Source organism: Prionailurus viverrinus, chromosome D4 (genome assembly GCF_022837055.1).
Source record: "Prionailurus viverrinus isolate Anna chromosome D4, UM_Priviv_1.0, whole genome shotgun sequence".
Classification (NCBI taxonomy): Eukaryota; Metazoa; Chordata; class Mammalia; order Carnivora; family Felidae; genus Prionailurus; species Prionailurus viverrinus.
This window is the reverse complement of record NC_062573.1, coordinates 14,730,285-14,756,155: the sequence shown is the minus strand read 5'-3', so window position 1 is coordinate 14,756,155 and position 25,871 is coordinate 14,730,285. Positions and strand designations below refer to the sequence as shown.

The window sequence follows — 25,871 nt, the reverse complement described above, 5'->3', positions numbered from 1 at the left end:
CCGCCCCTGGCTGCTCACGTTCCTTGCTCCCGCGTCTGCAGCCATCTCCACACGTTCTGTGTGGCCCTTGGCCCTTCTGGAAGCCCTGAATGTGTCCGGCTTCCTCAGCCTTTGCCTTCCCTTTATTGGTTTTTCTGGGTCCTCTACTTGCCTGTAAGGCCTGAGTATGAAACTTCCCAGGTTGGTAGGGATTGACCCCTCATGGCGCCCCACAGCTTGGAGACATTTGGGGTCACAGGCCTCAGCACTTACAATGTACAAGGCCTCATTTTTTTGTCCAGAAGCATCTGGCAGGTGGGCATCTGACCCAGTTTTAGGTATGTCGGCCCCTTGGCAGCCCTCAGAGGCTTGTGGTGCTCTTGAGTGAGGAGAGGAGCCAGCTTTGTGCTTTGGGGACCAGAGTAGCCACAAGGCCCTCCCTCCAACTGTGTAGGATGGATGAACTCACCAGAGCAAAGCAAAAGTCTAAACTTCTTTAAATAAAAGTTGAAATTGCCTGCTATATTTTTCTTCATGTTTCAGATTCTTTCGACATGCATAAGTGATCTTCTTCCTATTTCCTCAGAATTAACCTAACTTTGACTCATCATTTTTGATTATCTGCTCTCCGGGGGAGCAGAGACAGGTCTCTAGATTACTTGTACAGTGAGGTTCAGAGGAGCAGTGGGCCAGTAATCTTACTACAGTTAATTCTGTGATGAATGAGGGTAGTCATTATCAAATGTCGCATGTAAGGGAATAGCTCCTATGATACGGGAAAACCTTTTCTGGTTTCATTACAGGACCGAGGAGAATAGTAGGGCAATGCCCAATAAGTGCCGTACATTTGCAAAATCTACACGCGTTTTTATATAGGGATGGGTAAAAAGGGGGGACCAAAGATATTGGACTCTGTATTGCAGTGTTTCTTCCTGTTTGTAAACAGGGGCGGGGGTGGGTGTTTCCCCCATGAGTCTCTGCTGTGCTTGGATGGGTTCGAAGACTTGGGTCAGGATAGCACTTTTCGGAATTCCTTCTTAGACCTGAAAACCCAAGGCTCTGCCTTCAAATAAATGTCCCTCACCACCCCCCGCCGAGGAGGGAGTGTGTTTATGGCATTTAATGTAGTGATTTGGCCTCGTGCAAGGGAGCTCGAGGCATGAGTCACCAAGTTACACGTACAGAGCACCTCTTTAATGCACTCCCCTTCCAGGTGCCGGCAGATGTTGAGAAATGTCAGGATCGGATGGAGTGTTTCAACGCTGATCTGAAAGCCGACATGGAGCGGTGGCAGAGCAACAAGAGGCAGGACTTCCGGCAGCTGCTCATGGGAATGGCCGACAAGAACATCCAATACTACGAGAAGGTAATGAGTGTGCCGGCAAGACCCCAGCCCTCTCAGTGAGGAAGCACGTCTAATAGCCAGAGAGAGCCTGGGGCAAGGGCCTGCCCGAAATCCAGCAGCAGCCACCCCTGCGGGTCCTTGCCCCACTGTGCGAGATGCGGCGCCAGGTTTGGGAGCAGAGGCCCCCGTGGGGGTGCCCCCAGGGCATTCACGTGCACACGCTGCTCATGGAAGCGGCAGTTCTCTTCTCCCGGGCCCTTTGGGCCTGGCGGCTAGCTGCGCCCCTGAGTCAGGAGGCCTGCAGTCTAGGGAGAGAGCAGGACCCAGAGGGCCCTGGGGTCTCTCACTGAAAGCAAGCTCCTTGAGGCTCCTGGGGCTCCGTTACGTGGGGTAGGGTCTGAGTCTAGTTTCTACTCCAACCTCAGAGTCACCAAGGAAGGATGCATGGAGTAATTTTACCACTCCGCTCCCCAACTTGACCAAAGGATGCCTCTCTCCTCCTACCTGCTCAGAACTCCTTCCCAAATGACTCAGCACAAAGACCTGCTTCACCCCGAGCTCCTTCTACACAAGGTCTTGTGTGGTTCTTCTGTTGTGCCCTTTATGCAAGAGATTGCTCAAAGGGAGGATCACTTTGCCAAGTAGGGTGCTCTCAGAGGAGAGTGCCAGTCTTCAGGTTCTCGGCCCTTCACAAGGATCTGGAATGAAAGGGGATTGCTGCAGTGGAAAGAATATCCGCTTTGGCCACTTACTAGCTGCGTGTCTTAGACAAGTTACGTAACCACTCTGGGTCTCATCTTCTCCATATGAAGTGTGTGTGAGAGAGAGAGATGAGGAATAATGATCCTACTGCATGGAGTTGTGAGGACTAGCAATAGTGAATGTAAGATACATGATGATGTTTGGACCCGATGAAATGCAGTAAGTAGAGTTTCCTCCCCCTATATTCCCTGTTGGGAGATCTAAGAGTGGCCCGTTCAAGCAAAACATCTGAGGTCAGTAAGGAGGCGTGGGGTTTCCACCCACTCTGAGTCAGGTGGCTGGCTCACATCACCATCATTTACATCCTTGTGCAAGTCCTACCCACACCTGGAGCAAGTCTTCCTCTTGGCTGAGGACCTAGAGCCTCCCGAGGGCTTGCAGCTTGCCATCTTTTCTGCTTTTTGAAGGGACAGAATTTCTGCCAGCTGTGAGCTGTGTGGACGGTACATTAAGGCCTCATAGAGACCCCGCTGTCTTTCGTCTCAGAGACGGGGATGATATATTCAAAGCAAACACCGGCCACGTCCCCAGTTTCTAAGTGATGGATAATCCACGTAGACCTCGGATGTTACATTATGTACGTACATTACTTAGACAAGACATGAGACAGAGGTCACCCGGTGGGACTAACAATAAAAGGGTAGCTCAGAGAAGAGTTAAGAACCTGATCCTAAAATCTGATGTTGAAAATGTGTGTGTGTGTGTGTTGTCATTTCAGTGCCTCATGGCATGGGAGTCGATTATTCCACTACTACAGGAGAAACCAGAGGCCAAGTAAGTTCCTTCTTGGGACCGAGACTCTTCTACCTACACAGGGCATGGCACCCCACACCAGGACGTCCCTGTAGTGCCAGAGAGGTGGCACTGAGAAAACAGCCACAGAATCATCTCTCCTTTGTGTATTTCTCTCCCTTCCTGCCCCCCACCCACCTTTGTCTGACAGTGGTTCTCCATTAGTATTTATTCCTTGGTGGAGTCTGTAAGGCTATAATCATCTCTCAGCGAAAGAAGCATACCTCCGTGTTGTGAAGGAGCCCATTAAATCTGGAACACTAAGATCTGCAGCTGAGGGACGAGACAACCCAGCTGACGTTCTGACATCTCATTACAGTCTCCTGTTTGGGGACAGCACGGTTGCCTGCGGTGGAAGAGAGCCCGGTTCTTGCTTTTCCAGGACACGAAGAAGGCGGGCACAGAGGGCAGTCTCGTTTTCCACAGACACACGGGGACTCTGGAATTGACCTGTGTGGGCATCGACTTGTCTCAGCCTAGAAGGGGGTGTTGGCACCTCCACGGAAAGTCCTTAATGTACAGTGGCCTATAGCTGTGAGTGTGGCCTGCTGCCTGCTTGTGACGAGTGGCACCTCTTTTGTGGCTTCTGGTTCACATAGAACCATTTATATCAGCGTCTGTATGCGTCCGTGCCCAAATGAGCAAGCCAGTGTCCTTGTCCTCGTGCGATACCTCGGGGAGCCGAGGGGGCAGTGCTCCCCAAACTTGTTTCTGACACTAGAATGCAGTAGATTGGAAACTGTTTTTTGTGTAAAATGGGGGGGGGGGGGCATTTTTCTCTGTGAAGTTCTTCAGTGTTTTTCTTTTGCTTGTTCAGTGTCGTCAGAGTAGAGCTGAGGCCCGTGGTGGGAAGTCCGTGTTGTCTGAGGTCAGAGTAGCTCCCAGTAACTGGGGTCAGTGGGCGTACACTAGGCCCCATCTCCACGTCTGCTCTGTGCCGTCTGCCTTTACCTCACCCAGAACTCCTAATTTAGTGTCTCCTACCACGTCCACGGAGTGTTTGGGCGGCCTTTTGTTGAGAGGCTGGTGTGCTGTAGTGACACAGTGGAGGTTCTGGGAACTCCATGTGCATGTTCCATATGAAGTGCTTTAACCTTCGATAGTCCCTGGTCGGAAAGAAAAGTCGGTACCTGGACGGGCCTCGAAGATGACAAGTACTAACAGCGAGCCCTTTGCTTCTCGATAAGCTAAAACCTCTTCAACTTGCAGCCACGTTCCCCAGTGACCACTGGCTGCATCTCAAGTCTTCAAACCGACACGAAACCGACGAAGAGGATCTATCTTCCAACTCCTTTTCTTTCCTCCTGAAGTGAAGCTACCTATGCCACGTTTGCGCTCTCCCGTCTGTGGCTCATCTCCCCGTAAAATGATCAACCTGAGCCTCAAAGAGGCAGTTAGTGTTCTTGTCGCGACGCAGCCGGGCCGAGGCGCTGGCGCACACGCGGGTCGTAACCCGCAGGTACCCGGCCGCGTGCAGTGTGTCGAGGTTCCTCCACCCCCTCGCGCCCGCGGCGTTGACCTCGGGTGGCCACTGCCGTGATGCCAGGGGTGCAGCAGTAGGCCAGCGCAGAACAGTTCGGCTCTGTTTCATTCATGTTTTGAGGAAGTCACGGTTTCAGTTAGAACTTTTGTATCCGTCGGTACTTGCCTGCACCGTCAGACCCCCTCACGCCGTTCTCAAATCCTGCGATGTGAATTTTTGTTTGGTACAATTAGAAGTGATTCATCGAAGCAGAAGGGTAAGGACAGGCCATCTAGCCCGAGTGGTGAGTCCGTGTTTCATGCTACCTCTAAGCCATCACGTTGGTGCGGGTATGGATGATGGACGTCTGGGTCCAAGCTGACAGCTTGCTGGTAGAACAGGGTGTATATCCAATAACGGGTTGACGGCCCTCTCTTGATATTTCGTGGAAGGCACTAGACTGACCCAGCAGCGAGCGCTCATCTCCAGGAACGTGCGAAGCCTTGCCTTGTGGAATGCGTGCTTTAAAAACGTTGTCCGGTGTCATGAGTGCTTGGAAAGAATCGTGGAAAGAGTTGATGGGAAGACCGGGATCTCATCTGCCGCTAGTTGCCAAAGCCCAGGAGCATTCCCGTGGAAAGTTTAGTTGGAAAAGAAGGCAACCCTTCAAAACAGTCATGGGGCTCCTCTCTGGGACATACGGGAAGGGAGTGGAGGGGGGACGCAGTCGTTCCTTACGTTATTGGAGGCAGAAGACTAGCTCGGAGGGGACTCGGGCATCTTGCGGCTTGTCTTTCTCCATTTGTTTGCCATGTGATGTTTCTGTGCTTTAAGACACCAGGGAGAGCTGGGACACTGACGCCAGAGCTGGGAGAACCAGAATATGTTCCAGGCTCCCCTGGAGAAATGGTCTTGCCCGAGAAGGGACGCTTGCCCCTTCCTTCAGGCTGGCGGCAGATGAGGTGAGGAGGCCCAGGAAGAAGGGATGGTAGGCAGTGAAGGAGGCTCCCCAGGCCTCCCCGACCCCCATGGCTCGTCCAGCCTCTGCGGGTCAGGAGTCCCAGGCATTTGCCCTTTCATCTCTGTGAGCATGAAGGGGATTCCCTGTGAGAAGTGTGACCGGAGACTTCTGTGCCAAAGACTGCCTCGTAGAGGCTTCGTCACCCCGTCCTTCTTGGCTCCACAAAGTCGTGGTGCTGAGATCACTGCCTCCTCTCTCATAGTTGTGTCCCAAGAGGCTTTTGCTTGGGGACATGCTTGACCTCAGGCAGACAGACTTGGACAGGTTTTGAGTCTTGGGCACATGGCAGCAGAATGCAGAGTGACGCCTGTCAACTGCCTCTCGGGTGCGGGAAGTGAAGGGTTCATTCACCCAGGTTAAAAATCCAGGCTAAGGCAGAAGAGGAGAGAATTCCTAGAAACTGAGCAGATTTTAGAGATGCACTTGATGCTGAAGGGAGCACTTGTGCTTTGTGGCAGATACGGACACTGCGGTCTTCCTTGTCATGTGGTGGATCCACAAGGGGATTCTAGGCTACTCTGCCCAAAGCCAAAAAACCTCTGTTCTTCCTGAAGGAGGAGGGAACACGTTTCACAGCCAGGTTTGGGGTTGGGTTTTGTCCTTTAATAAGACTTACTAATGATTCCCAGTGACCTCAGATAAGTGCAATTATGGAGATGATTGGCTCGTATTTCACTGTGCTGCTCGTTGAACTCACCAGTCACCTTCCTTTAGGTGAAACAACAAAAGCCAGTAGGACTCCGGGGGTCGTGGTGAATGTAACGTTAAGTTTGTCTTCATGCCAAATTTCAGCCACACCTGGAGCGTGTTCTACATGTTGTCGAATTAAATGTCTTACCAGTCGCCATCCACATGAGGGATTCTCATTTCTCGTGAGGCCACCTTTGTTTTGAAGTGACAGGAAGTCCTGCTTTAGAGGAGGGCACGGTGACCTGACTGCCTGTCTGCAAGTGGAGTGTGTCTCTTGGGCCGGTAGGTGTCAGCCTGGGACACACCCAGGGTCCGAGTGACTTGGCCCTGCCGTCAAGAGCATTGACATTGCGGGCCCCTGGCTTTGTTTTCATGCCATTCATTACACTGCAGAGTAGTCCTTCTCTACCCTCTGCCCTGAGACAGGCAGGAGAGAGACATCGCCACAGCCTCCCGGGCCCATGTGGGCGTCGTCTGTTTGGATGTCGGGATGGGGTGACCTGGCCTCTCCTCGGGCTGCGCTGAAGGGTGCTCCCGCTCACGAGAGGCTGCCTGTGTTCAGGGCAGGGCACAGCAAGCCTGCGGCCCACCTTCCCGGATGCCTACTCTCAAAGGCCCGTGGAAACTGAGTAATCTAATTGTCAGGCTGGAGTAACACTGCAGTCCATCCCCATTTACAAAACATTTTGGGAATTTGGCTTTGCCTTCTCACTTTCAAGATGGCAACAGATTGGACATGGCCTCTTATGTTTTCTCCATTCAGATGGCAGGTGGCATTTATCAGTAAATTCGAGTAAAATGTCATGATGCCCTGGGTCAGACTGACCTATCAAGCTGGGTGTGTTGGAGTTGTTCTCTGCTTCCTCATGGGTTGTTTTTTTTTTTTTTTTTGTTTGTTTTTTTTTTATTTAGTGCATAAACCAGGAACCTGATTTTTCATCAGCCCACCCAATAGGTGGTTAGCTTTCTGCTTTAAGCATGTCTGGCCTCCCTACAGTCGCCTGGATGAGAGTGTGCACAGAGCTATCTGCGTTAGGAAAGGTGGAGGAAAGGCCTTTGTCACGGGGAGTTTGATCGTTGTTTCTTAATCGTATGTTTGAATTGCATTCCGGGTCTGGCTGTCTAACCCTTTCTATGTGGCAGAAAAATATGTTCTTCAGGCAGTTTTTACTACTATAGATAGCCTGTAAATAAGTACTTTGGAAAAAAATAACAAACCAGTAAGATATTTGTCTTATATAGAAACATTCTGTGTGTTTAGCACTTGAAAATCAACAAATCCAGACTTTTAAAATTACCACAGACTGTTGAAAGCCTAACTCTACTTTTTGAGAATTGTCAACACCTACTAATATGCCTTATTCTTCAACTAGTGTGTTTTAGATTCTGGATAGAAAGAATTTTTTAGAAACATAATCAGTTGTTCAGCTTAAATGCTAGAGGTCTAACATAGCCAGTCCTCAGCCCTCTTAAAGAAATAAGAAAGTGAGGTTCATAATTAGGGCTGCCTTTTGGGAAGAGAAAGCTAAGTATTGCTATTGCCAAATGATATTTTTGATAATGTAAGGAAACACAGGGACCACTGAACCGTGTGTGTGTGTGTGTGTGTGTGTGTGTGTGTGTGTTAAAGTGTGAAAGATTAACTTAGTGCCTTTTGGCACACTCTCGATTGTAGAGGATATATGGTATCAGCATTGACAAATCACGTAGATACAGAGAACTCTAGATGATGACAATATTAATGGTGTACCCCGATTCTGCGGAACAGTTTTTTAAAAGATAACTGGGGGCGGGGTGGGGGGGATCAGAGCAGCGTGTGTCAGATAGAAATTCTCCACAGGTTGAAATGCCAAAAACCTAAAACCCATTGATTCTTTAGTCCATTTTAATAGAGCTTTTACTATTAAAACCAGTGACGGAGTATTGCAACACGCATGTCCCTGGCAATGCCACCCCCTCACCAGGTGATTCTGGGCTTCCTGCATGCCAGGTCAGAGCAGGTCACACCTGTCCCCACCCCTGAGTAACAGGTTGTTCACAGTCTCAGACCAACCCTTCAGTCTCGATGGTACCGGAAGGAGAAAAGGGGGGTGGCTTTTTTCTGCAGTGTGGGAACGGGGAGGGGAAAGCAGATTGCCAACAAGATGAGAATCTGTATGACAAAAAGACACCTGTGTCAGCTGGGCCTTCGTCAGACAACAAACCAGCAGCTGTTAGCAGTCAGCACCACCACCTGGACACCCCTGAGGTCTGGTCCTGTCCCGTAGGCACCCCAACCATTGTACTTCCGTGTGCCTGATTCCTCGATGTCCGCGCATTGGGAATGCATTGAGAGATGATGTACATCTGATATATTTCCATAAAATAAACTGCCAGCAACCTTTCTAACTTGTATTTTAACTGTTGAAAAAGAGATTCAAAACTTTTGCTTAGGTCATGTCCAAAGTGTGGACTGTATTTCTTATTTTTAGAGGTCATTCTTCACATTTAAAATTTTAGAAGAACCCCTCCCCCCGCCCAAGGTATTGATGAAGTCCTCCCTCCGTGTAAATGTGTTCTCTTCTCTCCATGCTGCCAATAAGCCAAATCAGAAGCTGTGAAAAAAAAAAAAAAATGTGCTCAAGAATGTGTGTGGACGAGAAAGTGATTTATTCCCAGGTCAAAGTCTCTGTTTCATGAAGCTACCAAACTTTAAAAAGAATGTCACCTTTTTCTTTCTTTCTTTGTTATGGAACCCAGAGATTGTAAAAAGAAAAAAAAAGTTTTGTTGCATTTTTTGATGCTGGCACGAGGTTTTTGTCCACTTTTTTTCATATATCTGTGTATTAAAAAAACTGTCCATTGTTTACTATGAAATTAGTATTACATTTTGAGGTAAACAAAAGAATTTGTATTGCTTGTTAACTATTAGCTTGTAAATTTAAAAGGTTTCTTTACCTCAATTAACTTAAAGTAATGGACCAATAAACCTACGAATGATGCTTTCTTTACCTTGAATTGTGTTGTCATTTATAACACTTTACGCGACAGGAAAACACGTGTGCCTTGTATTTTGTTTTCTTGTTTTCTCTAAAGAGGTACGAGTTTGCCTGCAAGAATCAGGATATACAGAGCAACAGGAAAAAGATATAATTAAGCTATTTTTACTCCACTTCTCCGTAGATTTATCCTCAGTTTACCTTCTACACCCCACAGGTTGGCACCGATTTGGGGAAATGAAGAAACTACCTGGTGTCTGTTCACAACCACTGTGATTGGCGGGCAGCCTGGCAGCCAGCCCAGGTACTTTCGTGAGGATTTTTTCCTACTCCATCCCATAGCAAAGCACAACATCATCTCAGTCAGGACCAGTCATTTCCTGATTTTTTTTTTTTTAACTGCCCTGATGCTTTCAAAAAATCTGTTAGGCAAGAAGAAATGCCTGTGGTTCGTTAGGGTGTCAAGAGCGTGTTTCGAAGGGAGACCGGAATGCTCGGTTAATGACCCCAAAGTACTGGAAATGCACTTGAACTTACTGACAGTAGACATCACTAATCCAAGACTACAGTCATACACAATGAGGCAGCAAGGCGGGATAAGAGAGCTTTGGGATCAGATCTCAGCTTTTTCCACTCGTTACTTCTGTGGTTTTAGGCAAGTCCCATTTCTCTGAACTTCAGTATATTGATCTTTGCAATGAAGACGTGCTTTCCCTTGGTGGGTTGCTGATGGGTTTGGCAATAATGTATATATATAAAGCATCAACGTGTCTGCCAACACTTAGATGACTGGACTGCTTTTACGGGAAGACTCTTCTATTACTTGTTTAGATATGGCCAACTTAAATATCAAGCATTCCCATAACAATCCTTCCCGTTTGCTTTGTCAAATGAAAATTAAGGGGGGGGGGATATATATTTCTCGTAACTGCTTTAAGAAGGTGATGGAGATAGTAGGCTGGTGGACTGTGGTCAGACTGAAGCCCTGGGGAACAGATGGGAATAGATCATAAAAGTTGTGGCAATGGGCGATAGGAAGGGTGATGAATTTAAGAGATTTCTGTGGTGAGGGGAGGGGATCAGAGATGAGATGGAGTTTTCAAGCCTGGGAGCAGGGAGATGACGTCATTAACTCACACGTGAAAAAATCAGGAGAAAAATGTAAAGGTTGGAGTAGCTTAGATGGTGAGGTGGGAGAATAATTTGGTTTGGAATTATGTTTGAGGAAATCCAAGTGGAGGTGTCGACCAGATTGTTGGAAAAAGTGTTCTGGAATCCCTGAGAGTAGACTAGATTACTTGGGGAACATACCAAGGACAGAGCTTTATGGGCCTCAAGAATTAAGGATGGGGGCACCTGGGGGGAGGCTCAGTTGGTTAAGTGTCTGGCTATTGGTTTCGGCTCAGGTCATGATTTCCTGGTTTGTGGGTTTGAGCCTCAAGTCGGGCTTCACGCTGACAGCACTGAGCCTGCTTGGGATTCTCTCTCCCTCTCTCTCTCTTTGTCCCCCTCCCCAAAATAAATAAACTTAACAAAAACAAAAAAAATTAAGGATGCAGGAAGAGGAGGAGAGGGACTCAGGGAACATTCTTAAGAAGAGAAAGGCCCATAGATAACATTGGTTCTTAAGCTTGAGGGCTTGTGAAAACACCAATTGTTGGTCCCCACCTCTAGAGTTTGATTGGGGTGGAGCCAAATAATTTGCATCTCTAACAGGTTCCCTGGGGATAGTGAAGCTGCTGGTTCAGAAACCACACTTTGAGAAGATCAAAGGGGTTAGAACCTCTGTTAGAAGAATTGGTGACCTGTGGCAAGTGGAGAAGGGTCAAAACTGCCACCTTAGTGACAAATTGAAAAGGAGCCAGTGCTGGGGCTTTGAGAGCCCAGCTCAGGCTAAAACCCACAAGCGTATGGTGGGTGAGCGTGAGCAAATAAGGACATGTTTCTGGATGCTCCAAGCCAGCTTTTCAGGAGCACGAATGGAGCTGCCAATGATGAGATTCATCCGGGTTGGGGAGCCGATCAGGGGCTGGGACAGGAGGCAAGGAGCCAAGAGGAAGGAGCATAATCGGTGAGAATTTAGCAAGGTAAGCTTGGCCTTGAACTCCACTTCCCATCCCACCTCCGCCCATGTCGTCTGTCTCAGGGAGAGGCTCTGCCTTCTTCCTAGTTGCCTGAACCTCAAATCTGAGCATTCTTGCCTCTATCTGCCCCACCCTCTGCAGATCACCTGTCACCAACTCCTGCTGACCGCCAGCTCCCAAGGATTTCTCTAAGTCCCTCTACTGTTCTGCACCTTCACATCTTATCCAAAGTCAGTCCGCCATTGTCCGTCACCTGGGTTACTACCAGACTCTCTGCTCTTGTGTCCTTTCTGCAAGTCTTCTCTCTCCTTCTGCCCCTTCCTGCCCCAGTTCATTCTCAGGGATGCCAGGACGCATTCCATGCTCCTGCGTGAAATCTTCCACCAGCTATCCCTGTTACTTTAAAGAGAAACTTTCAGGGCGCCTGGGGTGGTTCAGTCGGCTAATCATCTTGACTTTGGCTCAGGTCATGATCCCTTGGTTCATGAGTTTGACCCCACATCGGGCTCTGTGCTGACAGCTTAGCCTGGAGCCTGCTTTGGATTCTCTGTCACCCTCTCTCTCTGCCCCTCCCCCTGTTGTCTCTCTCTCTCTCTCTCTCTCTCTCTCTCTCTCTCAAAAATAGATAAACATTAAACAAATTAAAGAGAAACTCTTTTTAAGGCTCTATATGTGTATTGTTGTTTCTCCCTACCACTCCAGTCTCCTGGTCTTGATTCTGTCCTTTTGGTACCTGTCCCTCCCCCTCTCTTTGCTCCCCTTATATTGAATTCCTATATCAAAAGATATTTTCACCTTCAGGCCTTCCAGCTTGTTATTTCTTCTGCCTGGACTGTCCCTTAACTTCTGGCCTGGGTGACTCCTTATCCTTCCAGGGTTACCGTAGTCCACTTCTTCTGAGAAGCCTTCCCTGCTCTCCTAAACCTGGTTAGATGCTCCCTTATGCTAGCATTTATTATAGGATATGTGGTTGCCAGCTGTTCTGTCTGTTCCACCTGCTGGACAGAACATTCTGTCAGGGCATGAGCAGTCACGTGCTTGCTGTATCTCAGCACCTAGCATGGTGCCGGGACTTTAGAAGACATGCCAGAAAGGCTTGTTTATTCCCTGCAAGAGATCAGAGGTGTAAACTCTCTGAGCCCAAACGCTTGGAGCTTGAAATGCATTCCCTAGCTTTAAGTTTTACCCCCGTATAAGAATGCCATGCCTGTAGTTATAGAGGGAGGCTGGCCAGGGAAGAACGATTCACACGCATACAGTAAATGTTGATTTTATTTGGAGGTGAGCCTGTTTTTCTATGTGTAAGTAAAATAGTCTGTAAAAATAGGTACCTCAAAATAAGACGGCTCTTGGCCTATCTCCTCTGCCCTCTCTCTCCACACCGCCCACTTTGGGAAGAAGTATTGTTGACTGAAAATATGCCATATAATAGTCACTAAAGAAAGTCGTTTGATATTTGCTTCTTAAAAACAACAGTAATGATGGCAGTAAAACTACCCTGAAGCCAAGAGCCTGAGCCCCAAATCTCTCCTGAGTGTTCACAGCTAACAAGGCCTCAGGGAAGAAAGCTTTTTTCAAGGTTTTATTTTAATTAAAATATATATATATATTGGCTGATGTTCACTGTTGGGAGTTCTTACAAAGCATCCCCTCTGCGCTCCCTCTAGGCTGTTGAAAATGCATGCTTTGGCTTGAGTTTTCCTGGGGGACCCCCAGCACGGCACCCAGGTGACTAGTTAGTGGTACCTTAGAGCCAACTCCTGGAAGAAAAGGGGCTGCTGTCTGAAGCCCTTTATGCGTCTCGTGTGACTGCGCACGGCCCCCTGCATCTAACCCTTGGAAGTTCACCCTCTACTGTCCCCAGAACCTAACCTCTGACAGGGACGTCTGAAAGCTGAGAAAGTTCAATCACCAAGAAAGTGCTTTTCCCCACCCGCCAGGGACCCCTGAGCCAGAGCAGCTCATGCCCAAGCCAACTCCGGCTGGAACCTGGGGTTTTGGAGCAGTGGCTTGCTTTGGTCACTAGCACCCAGTCCCTTCTTTTGACTTCAAAAGAAGCCATTGCTGGTATTTTCAGCTCCCGTCGGTCACCACCTTCATTTCTCTGCGATGTCTCCATATTGCAGCCATGAGGCTTGTTTGTAGGCCACGATGCTGTAAGAATTACAAGACAAACAGTTGGAATGGGGCAAAGGGTGTGCCTTTTCCTTCCCACCAATGGCCGCCTTTTTTATCACCTATAGACTGAGAGGCTCTGACCATTGTCCCCAGAATGTTGTTCTGAGTGGAGAGATGGCCCATTCCAGCCCTATAATATCTCAAGCCCTTTGCATCTACATTTTCCTTTTCCTGAAATCTCTCTCCATCTCACTACTGCCTGATGAACTCCCACATGTATTTCAAGATCAAAATTGGGCTAATCCAAGCAGAATTCGCTGCCTCATCTGTCCTTCCATAGCCCCTTTATCTGTTCCATAAATTCTCATTACATTGTTTTCAAATATTTGTAAAAGAAAAAAAAAGGGGGGGTGGGGAGGCCTGGGAATTAGGAGCTCTGACTTGAAGTCTCGGATCTGTGTGACCTTTGGCATGTCCTTCCACCTCTGGGATCCTCGGTTTTCTCATGCTTGAGCTCTAGGAACCTCAGTTTCTAGGCTACAGCAACCTCTTCCTGGCTGAAGGTCAACGCCTGGAAGCCGCTGGATGGGGTGCCAACTTCAGTCCAAACCTTCTAAGGGAAAGCTTTGTGGGAACTTCCAAAATCTCTGATGTCCCACCTTCCATGAGTCCCAGAGCTCTACAGGGAGGAACATGCACTGTACTTGAGACAAAACTCATTGTATTAAAGAGCTGGCAGGAAAGTCCAGATGTGGGCCAACACCAGATGGCAGCCCTGCCTCTGCGGCTGACCCCCCACTGTAAACCCCAGTAGCAAATCCAGGTGGCGATGGCTAGCCACTGTCTTCATGGTCAGCCGACAGGCAGCTCTGGGATACGGATGGCCAGCAATGCTGGCTAGTAGGTGCCACATCCTTCCAACAGATCGTTCATTAAACAAATACTTTTTGAGTACTTCTTCCAGGCCAGCCTCTCTGCTGGACACAGATGATATGTGCTGAGCCAAACGGCCATGGTTCCTCCCCTCAGGGAGCCTACAGTCTGGTGGGCAAGCGTATGAAAAGATAACCCCTAACCGTCAACTATCAGGCTATGAAGGAAAATGGAGGAAGCTTTGGGAGCATATGATAAAAGGACCTAATTTAGATTAAGAAAGGGATTTGTCTCAAAAGCTTTTTGAGAAAATGCTGCTTAAGACCACATCTAGTTGGGTTAAGAAGGAGGCATGGGCGCAGAAGGGGGAAGAGCATGAGGGGTCGCTCCTGGGGCTGACACCTGGGGTCGCGGAGGGTGGTTAGTGACAGAAACAGAAATTACGGAGGTTGGCAAAGCCAGGTTACAGAGGACCTTGTGGTCCATGGGAAGACATTGGGTTTGTATCCTAACAGCGGTGAAAGCCAAGAGCAGAGCTTTGAGCAGGAGATGATGTGATCTGTTTAAACACTTGAAGGAAATTGCTCTGAGCACCTGGTGGAGAGAGGATGGGAGGGAACAAGAGTGGACATGGGAGGAATGGTCCAGAGGCTAATCCGGTCGTTCAAGTGCTCTGGCCTAGGGGTGGTAGCAGTAGTGATTTAAAAAAAAAAAAAAAGGATGAATTTGAGGACTGTTTTGAAGGTAGAGTCAGTGAGGCCTGACGGATTGGAGGTGTGGGAGGTGAAGAAGAGGGCAGACTTCGATGACGGTTCCTCCCCCGGGTGAGTGGTGATGCCATTTAGGGAGGCGGCAAAGGCTGGAGGGGGAGCAGGCGGAGGAAGGCGTCAAGAACCCAATTTTGGAAACTCAGGTGGTAATTTGAAGTCTTGAAACAAGTGCTTTAGATTGCTTCGAGAGAGCATATGAAGCGAGAACCCAGAGCAGAGCCCCAAAGAATCTTCCATTTGGAGGTGTGTAGAGAAGAAGTGATGAGGTGCTGAGAAAGCCCAGTGACGGCCAAGAGTGAGCACGGGTGCTGGGGCCGCGGAGAAATCACGTGGGGTGAGATGAGGGCTGAGCGAGTCCACTGGATCCAGCTTTGAGAGTGGTCAGCGGCCCTAGTGAGAAGAGCGCTGCTGGTCGAGGGGGGACCTCGGACGTCTGGGCTGAGAAGTGAGTGGGCGGTGAGGACGCAGGCAGCAGGTGCACACGAGCCTTTGCAGAAGCTGACCGTGAGGAGGAGGTTGGGGAGAGAGAGGGTGGCCGCTCGCGTGTCCGTTCCGGTAAGAATCCAGGAGAGCGCAGCTAGCCCGCGGAGGGAGCTCTCTAAGGAGACGGCACAGGTGGCACCCTGGCACCTGGTGACTCTACTAAGAAGCAGTGCGGTGTAGAGGATCAGAGACTGCCTGCGTTCAAATCCTGTCTCTGCCACTTACTACGGGCTCTGAACCTTTGGCAGGTTACGTGATACCTCAGCGTCTCTGTATCCTTATTTGCAGAACAGTAATAGTAATTACGTCAGAGGGCTTTGGGGGAAGATTAAATTCATTAAAACATTTTAAGTAGTAGCTGGCACATGATAAGAGCTAGTTACAGGGTTGCTATTACTATTACTAAGAAACAGGTGGGGAGGGAGGAGAGGGATAGAGTGGCAAGTGGGTTGAGGATGGGCAGAGCCAGAAAGTTCTTTCTTCAGCATCTCCCAACTGCAAGAGGAGCAAGAGGGTGGGGCGCCTGGGTGGCTCAGTAGGTTGCTCATCTGACTTCGGACAGGTCATGATCTTGCAGTCCGTGGGTTTGAGCTCTGCGTCGTTGCTGACAGCTCAGAGCCTGGAGCCTGCTTTGGATTCTGTGGCTCCCTCGCTCTCTGCCCCTCCCCCACTTGTGCTTTGTCCCTCAAAAAAGAAATAAACATTAAAAAAAAAAAGAGGAGCAAGCAGGAGAGGGCAGGTTCTCACAGTCACGTGAAATGGGCTCACTCTGGTACCAGGCAGGCCTGGGTCACGGTCCCTTCTGGCAAGCAGGCTGTTGGCAGCTCTGACCCAGGGACCCCTCCTCCCCGCCTTCTGCCTCCACTGTGTCCTCTGCCTCCCTGCTCTGACATGCCTTCCTGGGCTTTTAAGTCATTGGAACGTAGCTTTTCTTTCTGTGGTTAGAAAGCTCTACTGGTTTTCCCTGTCGCTGTCACTTGATGATTGATGGTTCAGCCTTGGCCTCTTCTAGCTGTAAGAGTTTTTCAGGATCTCGTTTATTTAGTGACTTCACGGAAGGGAAAGGTAATGGAAACACTCCCTTTATACCAGAGTCCTCAATCTTGGTTGTATATTCGAATAACCCGGAGAGCTTTTAAAAAGGCCTGGGCCCAGGCTGCTCTCCCGATCAACCGAGTCAGAATCTCTGGGGGTGGGATCCAGACATCAGTGATTTTTTCAGCCTTTCTAGGTGATTCCAGCATACAGCGAATGAGGCTTTATTTGCACATGTGTCTCTTTACTGCTGAATGGCCACAAGACAGGGAAATAATTAGCAATTACTTAACGTGCCTCATTCACACAAGCACTCAGGTACTTACTCGACTGATACAAGATTCTGTCCCTGCATCTGTGATATAAGACTCTGTGCACGGAAAGTATGGCCAAGTCCAAGTGCGTGTTACACAGCGCACTGGGGTGAGACGTTCAAGGGCAGCCCACCTTCATGTGCCCTGAAGTCTCTTAACAAAGGCACAGGATCCCACTTAGTACGCACACGAAGCAACGAAACTGTGGGAAGGAAAACTGTTGCTATTTTCTCATGGCTTTCATTTGTTCGTTTATATCTCTAGCTGTGCCACCCATTAGTCAGACTGGTTTTCTTTTGTTTTCCTTTGTTTGTTTGTTTGTTTAGGTTAATGAGAATATTTCGCCCGTGTGCCAAATAGGGCTGGGTAAACTTCCAAGTGGCACAGCTACTAATCCATTACTCACTTGGACAAAAAACTGGGGCTCCTGACAGATTTGCATTGCGTGCTGAGTCTTGGTAGCTAAGCCCAACCCATTCAGCCAAGACTCGCATGAAAATAGGGGCACAGGAAAAGGCCTAAGGGCTGGGCAGTCTGAGGACAGGTCTGGCTCAGTCCCACACCTTGAAGAAATGAGAACTGGGCCAAGAAGGCCCTCATAATCATGCCGCTGCTTACACAGATTCTCAGCTGCTTGCCTGCCTTCCTTCCTCCCTTCCTTCCCTCCCTCCCCCTCCCTCCCTCCTTCCCTTCCTTCACTTCAAATCTTTCTTTTCTCAACTACGAAATAGAGCAAAGAGCCTTCATTATTGATGGCTTCTGTCTAAGGAGGCTCAACCTTCTATGTAGGCAGGGACCTACATTATGATGTGATGTGAGAATTCCAACAAGGGTCTTCCCCCCATCCACTTCCCACTTCTTTCAACCTGCCTTCAGTTATTTTCTATTCTGCTGCCTGTAATGCCACCATTATTGATGTGTAGACTTCTCTGTGCTACCAGGCAGACCCTTTAAAAATGCAAATCTTTGGGGCGCCTGGGTAGGTAGGTCAGTAGGTTAAGCTTAAGCGTCCGACTTCAGCTCAGGTCATGACCTCACAGTCTGAGTTCGAGCCCCTCGTCGGGCTCTGTGCTGACAGGTCGGAGCCTGGAGCCTGCTTCCGATTCTGTGTCTCCCTCTCTCTCTGCCACTTCCCTGCTTGCTCTCTGTCTCTCTCGCTCTCAAAAATAATACACATTAAAAAAAATTAAAAAATTAAATAAAACAAAATGCAAATCTTTATCAAATCCCTCACATGTTATGGTGGGTAGGTTTATTGTATTCCTTTCTCCTCTGGTGGGAGTGATACAAGCCTGAGAGGACCTCACTAAATGAGAAGGGGTAAACAGGCCTAAACAGGTTGAAGCTGTGCTGTCTAATGTAGCGGTCACTAGCTATGCCAGCCGCTTAACACCTGAAATGTGTTCAACCTGGGTCCAAACTGAGATGTGCCATCAGCATAAAACATGTAGCAGATTTCAGAGACTTAGTTAAAAAAACAAACAAACAAACAACAACTCATTGATTAATTTTGTAAATTGATGACATGTTGGAGTGGTATTTTGGATATGCTGGGTCAAGTCCAATGTGTTACTAAAATTAATTTCAGCCATCTTCCCATTTTTAAACGTCACGAGATGGTTTAAAATCACATACATGGCTTGCTCTTGGGACTCACGCTGGACAGGGCTGGTCAAAGACCATCTTGGTGATGTCCTAGGCTAGTGCTCTTACCGTGGAACCAGACTGCCTCTTTTTTTTTTTTTTTAACGTTTATTTATTTTTGAGACAGAGAGAGACACAGCATGAACGGGGGAGGGGCAGAGAGAGAGGGAGACACAGAATCGGAAGCAGGCTCCAGGCTCCCAGCCATCAGCCCAGAGCCCGACGCGGGGCTTGAACTCGCTGACCTCGAGATCGTGACCTGAGCTGAAGTCGGACGCTTAACCGACTGAGCCACCCAGGGGCCCCGCAGACTGCCTCTCTTGGGCTTCTCCAGCCTTCCTCCTGCTTGTTATCTCCCTGACCTGAGTGTTCTTATTTTACAAATGAGACGACTCCCCCACAGAGATCAAAGGAATTGCTCAAGTCCTACCAAGAGCTCCCACAGTCCAGGGGCATGTGAGATTCCGGGGCACTGCCAGGTGCCCAGCCCTTGGAGGGCGTGGAGAGAACACTAGGAAGTGAGGCAGGATGATTCTCCTCTAAAACGACCTCAGAAAAGACGTTGGAGTGGTTCAAGAGGAGATCTAATCCCAGCCTCTAATCAAAAGGAAGTATAAAACTGCCAGGAAGTAACCAGCTGATTGTGGCCCTCTATTCATTATTTACGAGTTCGGGGGTTTCCCAGATTGGCAGATTATTAGCTTGGGAGAACAGGAGGACGTCTTATTTATGGGAGAGCCCCCTCAGAACCCACTGCGTAAATGCTGCAAATAAATAATTCTTTATGATAATAGACTGGAGAGGGTCCAAGAGGCCCTGACCTAAGCCCAAAAGCCCCAGCCCAAACCAGACTCTCCTTTCTTACCCAATCGGGATGATGGCCAGGAAGGAGAGAAAGGAGGAGAGAGCAAAACAGGTGCCCACAAACTTCTCCATGGTGAGCTGATAGATCTTGTTGTACACCGTGGACGTCACCACCCCAGTCAGAGCCAGGGACAGCTGCAGGATGACGAACACCTTTCCTGTGGAAGGGACAGAGGTTACCAAGAAGATATGTTGCTGTCCCTTCCATTTTAGCTGCTAGCCGAGTCTCTAGGGAGCTCTCAGGAGACTCCGCATCCTTCCCAGGGCCGCCTCTCAGTCTTGGCTCGTTCCAGCGGGACTCCTGGCTCCGTCGGCTGCACCTTCCTGCAGCCTGCGGGTAGCAGTGTCCTCCTTTGACGGTGGCTTTTCAGTGACCGACTTTCTGAGTCTCTCCCATCCTCCTGGTTTCACCCCCTCTGCTCTAATGGACACCGGAGTGTTCCTAGAGTATGCCAGGCTGCTTCTGGCACCATCTCATGGGCCTTTTGCAAGTCCGAACCCTATGCCTCAAGCCAAGCCGCTCTGAAACCGCCCGGGCAGAGAACTTCTGAGAGATTCCTTTCACTCACCGTAAGAGGAGTCCTTTATGAGTTTGGACATTGCCGATCGGATGGTTGTGACGGGGATGAGAGCGAACAGCATGACAGCTCGAGCTGGAAAGAAATCACAAGAGAACACTCCTCGTCGTGCCCAGGCTTGGCCAAGGACTCAGTGGGAAAAAGCAAAAGCCTCACCAGGAACCTCCCCCTCACCCCACAATCCCCACGGGCTTGCCCCGCAGGGAGTGGTTTCTCCGCCTGCAGGCTGACACCCTCTCCGGGGCGGGCTGAGCCCCTGAGCTCTGACGGTGCCATAGATGCCGCAGACCCATCTGCGAGGTGGCAGGGCACAGCTGGCACGGTGACGGGTAGTGAAGGGTGTCTTCGTCGGCAGAGTTACGTGGCATCTAGGGAAGTAGAGCTGATGTCATGGGAGTGACTTTAGGCTCCTCTCCTTGTCCCTGGGACAGAGGTGTCTTCTGTCGCCATTCATGAAGCCCTCTGGTAGTGCCAGGAACTTTGGCAAACTGCATCCAGGAGTGTATACCACACGTACAGCCACCACCACCTTTCCTTCTCACATGCCTTATTCCTAATCCCAATGTGCTGTGTGTTTAAGTGTGGGGGGACGGGGGGGACGGGGGGGACAAAGGTAGAGGTGGTGGGAGGGGAAGGGGAGAGGGGTACTCTGGCTTTTGCACGTGGCCCGTTTATCTGGGAGTCGGCCAAACCTAAGTTGCCATTTTGTTAGGTGTCTTCTGAGATGTGTGACCTCAGCCAAGGGAGAGCCTCTGATAACCGTGTAGAGTTGTTTTTTTCTAATGTGTTAGCCACTGGCCACATGTGACTATATGAGTTAATTAAAATCAAATCAAGTCAAATTGAAAATTCTGCTCCTCAGCTGTGCCAGCCCCATTTCAAGTGCTCAATAGCCACACATGGCGTGCGGCTGCTTTTATCAGACAGACCAGATTTAGGACATTTCTATCAGTGTAGAAAGTTCTATTCCAACATTGGTCTAAAGAGCGCTCTGCTTGTGGTTGTCCGACCTGTGTCCTCAGGTGGAAACTTCATTCTGCTTCCTTGAAAGAATTTATTACATTGGTCGTGGAAGGCATTTGTGCCTTTTTTTTAATCCATTTTTGAGTAGCCCATGCTTGGCCCCAAATGACTTTAATTAAGGGACCTTTTCAGCCTGATTACCTTAATGTTTTATCCCTTTAAAATTGGAGAGAAGAAATCCAACCCCGTCTCCGAAGGCCAACCTGAAACCTTCCCTCCTGACCACGGGCCCCACCGACCAACCTCCGCTGACCTCCTAGAGCCACAGGCATCACTCTGAGGCCAATTCGGCGGGTAACACACAGATGACCCTGTAGACAGTACAACTCAGATGAACTCAACTGCACATGATCCTGTCTCCCTTGTAACTTCCTAGGCAGGGGGTATGGTCTCGGCTGCTGAGCCGGGGACACCGGACCACAGCATCCCTGGTGTCGGCCCCACAACTCAAGGGGCTGGCCGTGCCCTCGTCCTGCCTCCCCGAGAATGCCAGACTCACCGATGTAGAACATGTATGTCTCTTTCACGAAAGCCAAGAGGAGGGCTCCCGACCCAAAGGAGACCATCCCAATCATGATCATAGTGGTGTCCCGGAAGCAGCGGGAGAAGAGCAGGACGCCCAGGAAGCTGGTGATGAAGATGGTGTACCCGGCTGCCATACCATAGCCCACCTGCACTTGATTCCACCTGAGAGGCTCCCTGAGCACAAAAAGGGGCATCACGTCCACGGTGCCCACCACTGCCAGGTCATATATGACAGCACCCACAAAGAGCAGGGCGATGACAGTCTTTTTGGGCACTGCTTTCCCGGGAGATGGAGGGTACCCCTCCACACCCTGCTTGTCTGACTGATCGGGATCCAGGGTACGATACGTGCCAATTGTGCCTGACACCGTATCCACAGCGGGGAGTGCCGTCCTGGGACTGGCCGTCGACTCGGGGACCTTCAGCACCAAGAGGCTGTACACAAGTGCGAAAGTGGCACAGCTCACGCTGCAGGCCGTCAGCACCAGGCCCTGCCCCGAGTGGTGCCGAGTCATCTGCTTGAAGAGGTGCCCCGAGGCCATGCTCCCGCAGAATCCCGCCAGGCCCAGGATCAGGTCGAGGAGGATGAGGCGCAGGGAGCGTCGGTCCTCGGAGGAGCCGAGGGATCCCAGGGCCATGACGCCCGACCAGAAGGCGGAGAAGCCGCCGCACAGCCCGTTCAGCGCCGCCGCCCCGTACAGCACCTCCACGGGCCAGTCCAGCAGCACCTTGAGCAGCAGCCCCAGGCGGGAGAGCAGGAAGCCCAGCAGGGACACGCAGATGGAGATCTTGCGGTGGTAGCGGTCGCTGAGCCAGCCCAGCCCGTAGGCGGACAGCAGGGGCGTCAGGCCCGCCACCAGGTTGTAGACGATGTAGAAGTTGGAGATGGCCCTCTGCTGTTCGTCCTCCAGAGCGTCCCGGGGCGACGGGCTGGCGCTGTGGTTGGAGGAGGCCCCGGCTCCGAAGGACGCCTTCACCACGAGGAGCAGCCCCGCCTCGTAGAGGGAGGCGGCCACCTGCGTGGACGCCACCACGGGCTCGATCAAGGTCCTCACCCGGAGGCGAGGCAGGGGGCCGCTCCACGGGCAGGTGGCCTCGGGGCCCATGAGGGCTCTCGGAGACGGGCCGGAAGGGCTGGCGGGACTCGGTGCGAGCGCGACTGTGCGCCTTGCTCCCGGGTGCGCGCGGGACGGGGCCGAGCCGGGGCGCGTGTGACAGCGGCCGACCCTGTGCCGGTGACCCCCGGGCACGGCCACTCCTCCCGGCCTTTTAAGGCCGCGCCCCGCCCCCGCCCCCGCCGGCCGAGCAGGGCTAGCGGCCGCCCAGGAAGCCGGGCGCCGGGGAGCGCACCGCCCGTTTCGGCCCCCCGCGTCGCCGCCCTCCGGTCGCCGCGTCACGCTGCTCCGGCGAGCGCGGCCGCCTGACGAGGGCCGATTGCCCCACAGCCAGGCGTGCCCCGACCTTCCCCTAGCTTGTCCCGGCGGCCGGGGCTGAGACCCCCCCACCCACCCCCTCGCGGCAGGGAGCAAGATTCCACTGTTTCTGGAGGGCAGGTCTGGGCGCGTGGTGGGGAGGGCTTAGGATTCTGCCTGGGCTCGGGGCTTCGGTGTGAGGTTTTATTTTATTGGGTTTAAAAGCAACAGGGGACCCGTGTTGCTTGCTGTAGGGATCTGGGTAGCAAGACTTTGAGAGAAGCGCCACTATCTCTTTGAGATGTTGATTGCAGCTCTTTTGGATGAAAACCCAGCAGTGGGATCCCACGATCATAGGGTCGGTCTAGTTTTAATTTTTTGAGGAACTCCCATGCTATTTTCCATAGAAGCTGCACCATTTTGCATTCCCACCAACAGTGCACAAGGCTTCCAATTTCTCACACCCTCACTAATACTTGTTGTCTTGTTATCTTCTTTCTTTTTTTAATGATAGGATAACCATCCCGACAGGTGTGAGCGATTTCTCGTTGTGGTTTTGATTTGCATTTCTCTGATGATGAGTGATGTTGAGTATGTTTTCATGCTGGTTGGCCACCTGTGTGTCTTCTTTGGAGAACTATTCAGGTCATTAACTCATTTTCAATGGGCTAATAACCCAACTAATAATTGGGCTATTAGTTTGTTTTTGTTTTTGTTCTTACAATTAAATTGTAGGTGTTCTCTATATATTCTGGAGATTAGCCTCTTATCAGTTGGAAAGTGTGCAATATTTTCTCCCATTTTGGGGTTGTGTTTCACTCTGATGTTTCCTTTGCTGTGTAGAAGCTTTTTAGTTTGATGGAGTCCCACTTGTTTATTTTCAGGATCTTGAAGAGATGTCCGTACTCCTGTGTTCACTGCAGTATTGTTCACAATAGCCAAGATGTGGAAATAACCTGAATGTCCACCGATGGATGAATGGATAAACAAAATGTGATATGTGTGCATACAATGGAATACTATTCAGCCTTTAAAAAGAAGGAAATTGTGCAATTGGTGACATTTATGAAACTTGAGGACATTATGCTAAGTGAAATAAGCAGGTCATAGAAAAACAAATACTGCGTGATGTCACTTACATGAGGTATCTAAAATAGTCAAATTCATAGAGTCAAAGAGTGGAATGGTGGTTTCAGAGGTGGAGGAATCACTAATCAATGGCATAAAGTTTCTGTTAAGCAAATAAAGAATCTCCAGAGGTCTGCTGTACAACATTGTACAATGCGTTTTATACTTAAAAGTTTGTTAAAACTCTCGTGTTAAGTGTTCTTACCACAATTAACAAGCAAGCAAGCAAGCAAGCAAGCAAACAAAAAATCCAAACAAACAAAACCTCAGGAGAAGCTAGGCTCAGCCCTTTGACCAAGCCAAAGGCCTCTGGGAGAACAGTCCCGCTTCGAGTGCCTGCACTGGCGGGCCTGGAGTTAGCATGTGCCCCAGCCTGCAGGATCCAGCCTCAAACCTCAGGGCCAAGGGACAGAGAGGTCCTGCCAGCCCTAGGTGTCCCTCCAGATGACAAAACTCTCTGGCAGGGGGTAGATCCCACCAGAAAGAAGAGAGTTGCCAGAGTCATCTGCTCCCGAATAAAATCCCCAGGACCCTTTCTGTTTCCTTGCGATTGCTCTTCCGTTTCACAGGCTCGCTGCCCTGGATTGGCCTGAGCCCTCTGCTACTCTGGCTGCCTTGCTTCCTCCTTTAAGTGCACACTTCTGCAAAAAGGATCAGGCTGATGGGTGGTGCAGGGGCAAAAATGTACCAAGAAGGGAGCGCCTGGGTGGCTCAGTCGGTTAAGCGTCCAATGTCAGCTCAGGTCATGATCTTACGGCTCATGGGTTCAAGCCCCAAGTCAGTCTCTGAGCTGACAGCCTGGAGCCTGTTTTGGATTCTGTGTCTCCCTCTCTCTGCCCTTCCCCCATTGTTCTCTCTTTCTCTCTCTCTCTCTCTCAAAAATAAATAAACATTAAAAAAAAATTTTTTTAATGCCCCAAGAAGAAAGACGCTTCTTCAGGGTCACTGCAGGGATGGAGAGTCAAAACACACAACCTGTCTCCTTGTCTGTTTGGCCCCGACACAGCCATGGCAGCATGGACCAGCAGGACCCTGAAGCCGCACAAGGGAGACTCAGGTGTGCAGGGAGCATTTATAAAGTCAAACAGATAATGTATTCATGGAAGAAGGGACTAAACTCCAAATGAGTTTGTGCAGATATGTTTGCCTTGTAACTGAGCTATAATCTTCTGTTCCCCTCCCGGTCACTGCTCAGCCCTTTGTGTCCGACCCAGACAACTCTGCCTTCTGCAAATAGACCCATCTCCCATTAAGATGTGTCCTGCAGTCCCCCTCAAAGCTTTCTCATTCCCTTCTTCCTCCCCTTGCCTAGGCCCACCTTGGGAGGTGCCGGTTTCACCCAGCCCATGCCTGGCTCTCCCACTCCGTTCCTAACCCTGTTTTTTCAGAGGCTGCAGCGAACCAGTTCAAGCCAGCCTGTCCCTGTGTGGGGCAGAGGCTCCAGGGGATGGGTAGGTTACAGGAAAATGGTATTCAGCAGTCAGATATGGCCATGAGAATGGCAACCTGAACTGTATGGGCCACTTTGGCCATTTCATCAAGCAGTCTGTCTACTCTTGGGGTTGCAGACTCTAGAGGGTAGACTTTATCCTCCCTGGGAGGGTCCATGTTGTCTCAATTCTTCTCATCCTCTTATGAAACTAAGGAAATTTGAGGGGCCTCTGAGAGATTCCCCCCGGATCTAGGACAGGTCATCATGATGCTAGCCAGCCCCGGGACCCTCCAACCTTGGACCTCATCCTCTGACCCGGAAATGAACTAGACCCGGGGCAGTCTGTATTTCTGCCAGTTTCGGCCACTCTAGTTTGGATTATATTTTCATCATGTCCCACTACCCCCTCCATCTCTGACTGTAGGCTCCAGCTGAGTTAGTGCCTGGCCATCCTAGACTATTAGCAGGGTATGGCCTTGAGCCAAGGTGAACCCTGACCCTGCCACTTTAGTCTCTAGCTCAAGGTTGACTTTATTAAAGTACAAAAGTCACACTATTT

At 50.1% G+C, this 25,871-nt stretch overlaps 2 protein-coding genes across 6 annotated transcripts in view; one reads left to right on the top strand and one right to left on the bottom strand.

The window, feature by feature from the left end:
* Positions 1–9,048, top strand: part of SNX30 (sorting nexin family member 30) — a 117,588-nt gene extending 108,540 nt beyond the window's left edge. Inside the window, exons 8-10 of one of the 3 annotated variants that reach the window (XR_007146339.1) lie at positions 1,193–1,345; positions 1,750–1,897; positions 2,805–9,048. Coding sequence is in view for 2 of the 3 variants with exons in the window: in XM_047830273.1 (XP_047686229.1) it covers positions 1,193–1,345; positions 2,805–2,860; positions 3,030–3,069 (249 nt within the window). In the remaining variant the exon portion in view is untranslated. The remainder of the gene's footprint in view (positions 1–1,192; positions 1,346–1,749; positions 1,898–2,804) is intronic. The other 2 variants (XM_047830273.1, XM_047830274.1) reach the window with 2 other exon arrangements.
* A 3,334-nt stretch (positions 9,049–12,382) lies between these two features.
* SLC46A2 (solute carrier family 46 member 2) lies at positions 12,383–22,836 on the bottom strand. Of its 3 annotated transcripts, none has more exons than XM_047831427.1 (4): positions 21,315–22,828; positions 19,784–19,867; positions 19,216–19,372; positions 12,383–13,267 (listed from the first exon to the last, which is right to left on the bottom strand). In XM_047831427.1, exons 1-4 carry the CDS (start codon positions 22,444–22,446, stop codon positions 13,210–13,212), a joined length of 1,431 nt encoding a protein of 476 aa, XP_047687383.1. In that variant the 5' UTR covers positions 22,447–22,828; the 3' UTR covers positions 12,383–13,209. The 3 variants fall into 3 exon arrangements, 2 of the variants coding, with proteins under 2 accessions (XP_047687383.1, XP_047687384.1); XR_007146549.1 differs by lacking the exon at positions 12,383–13,267 and adding an exon at positions 21,059–21,126 and having other exon boundaries at positions 19,307–19,372; positions 19,784–20,160; positions 21,315–22,836; XM_047831428.1 differs by lacking the exons at positions 12,383–13,267; positions 19,216–19,372; positions 19,784–19,867 and adding an exon at positions 20,055–20,160 and having other exon boundaries at positions 21,069–22,835.
* Between the last annotated feature and the right edge of the window lie 3,035 nt (positions 22,837–25,871).

Coding starts and splice junctions, on each gene's coding strand:
- SLC46A2 (XM_047831427.1), bottom strand. CDS start 22,446: ATGGGCCCCGAGGCCACCTGCCCGTGGAGCGGCCCCCTGCCTCGCCTC. Junction 19,868..21,314: donor GACATACATGTTCTACATCG/GTGAGTCTGGCA, acceptor ATTTCTTTCCAG/CTCGAGCTGTCATGCTGTTC. Junction 13,268..19,215: donor CTGGCCATCATCCCGATTGG/GTAAGAAAGGAG, acceptor TAATTCTTACAG/CATCGTGGCCTACAAACAAG.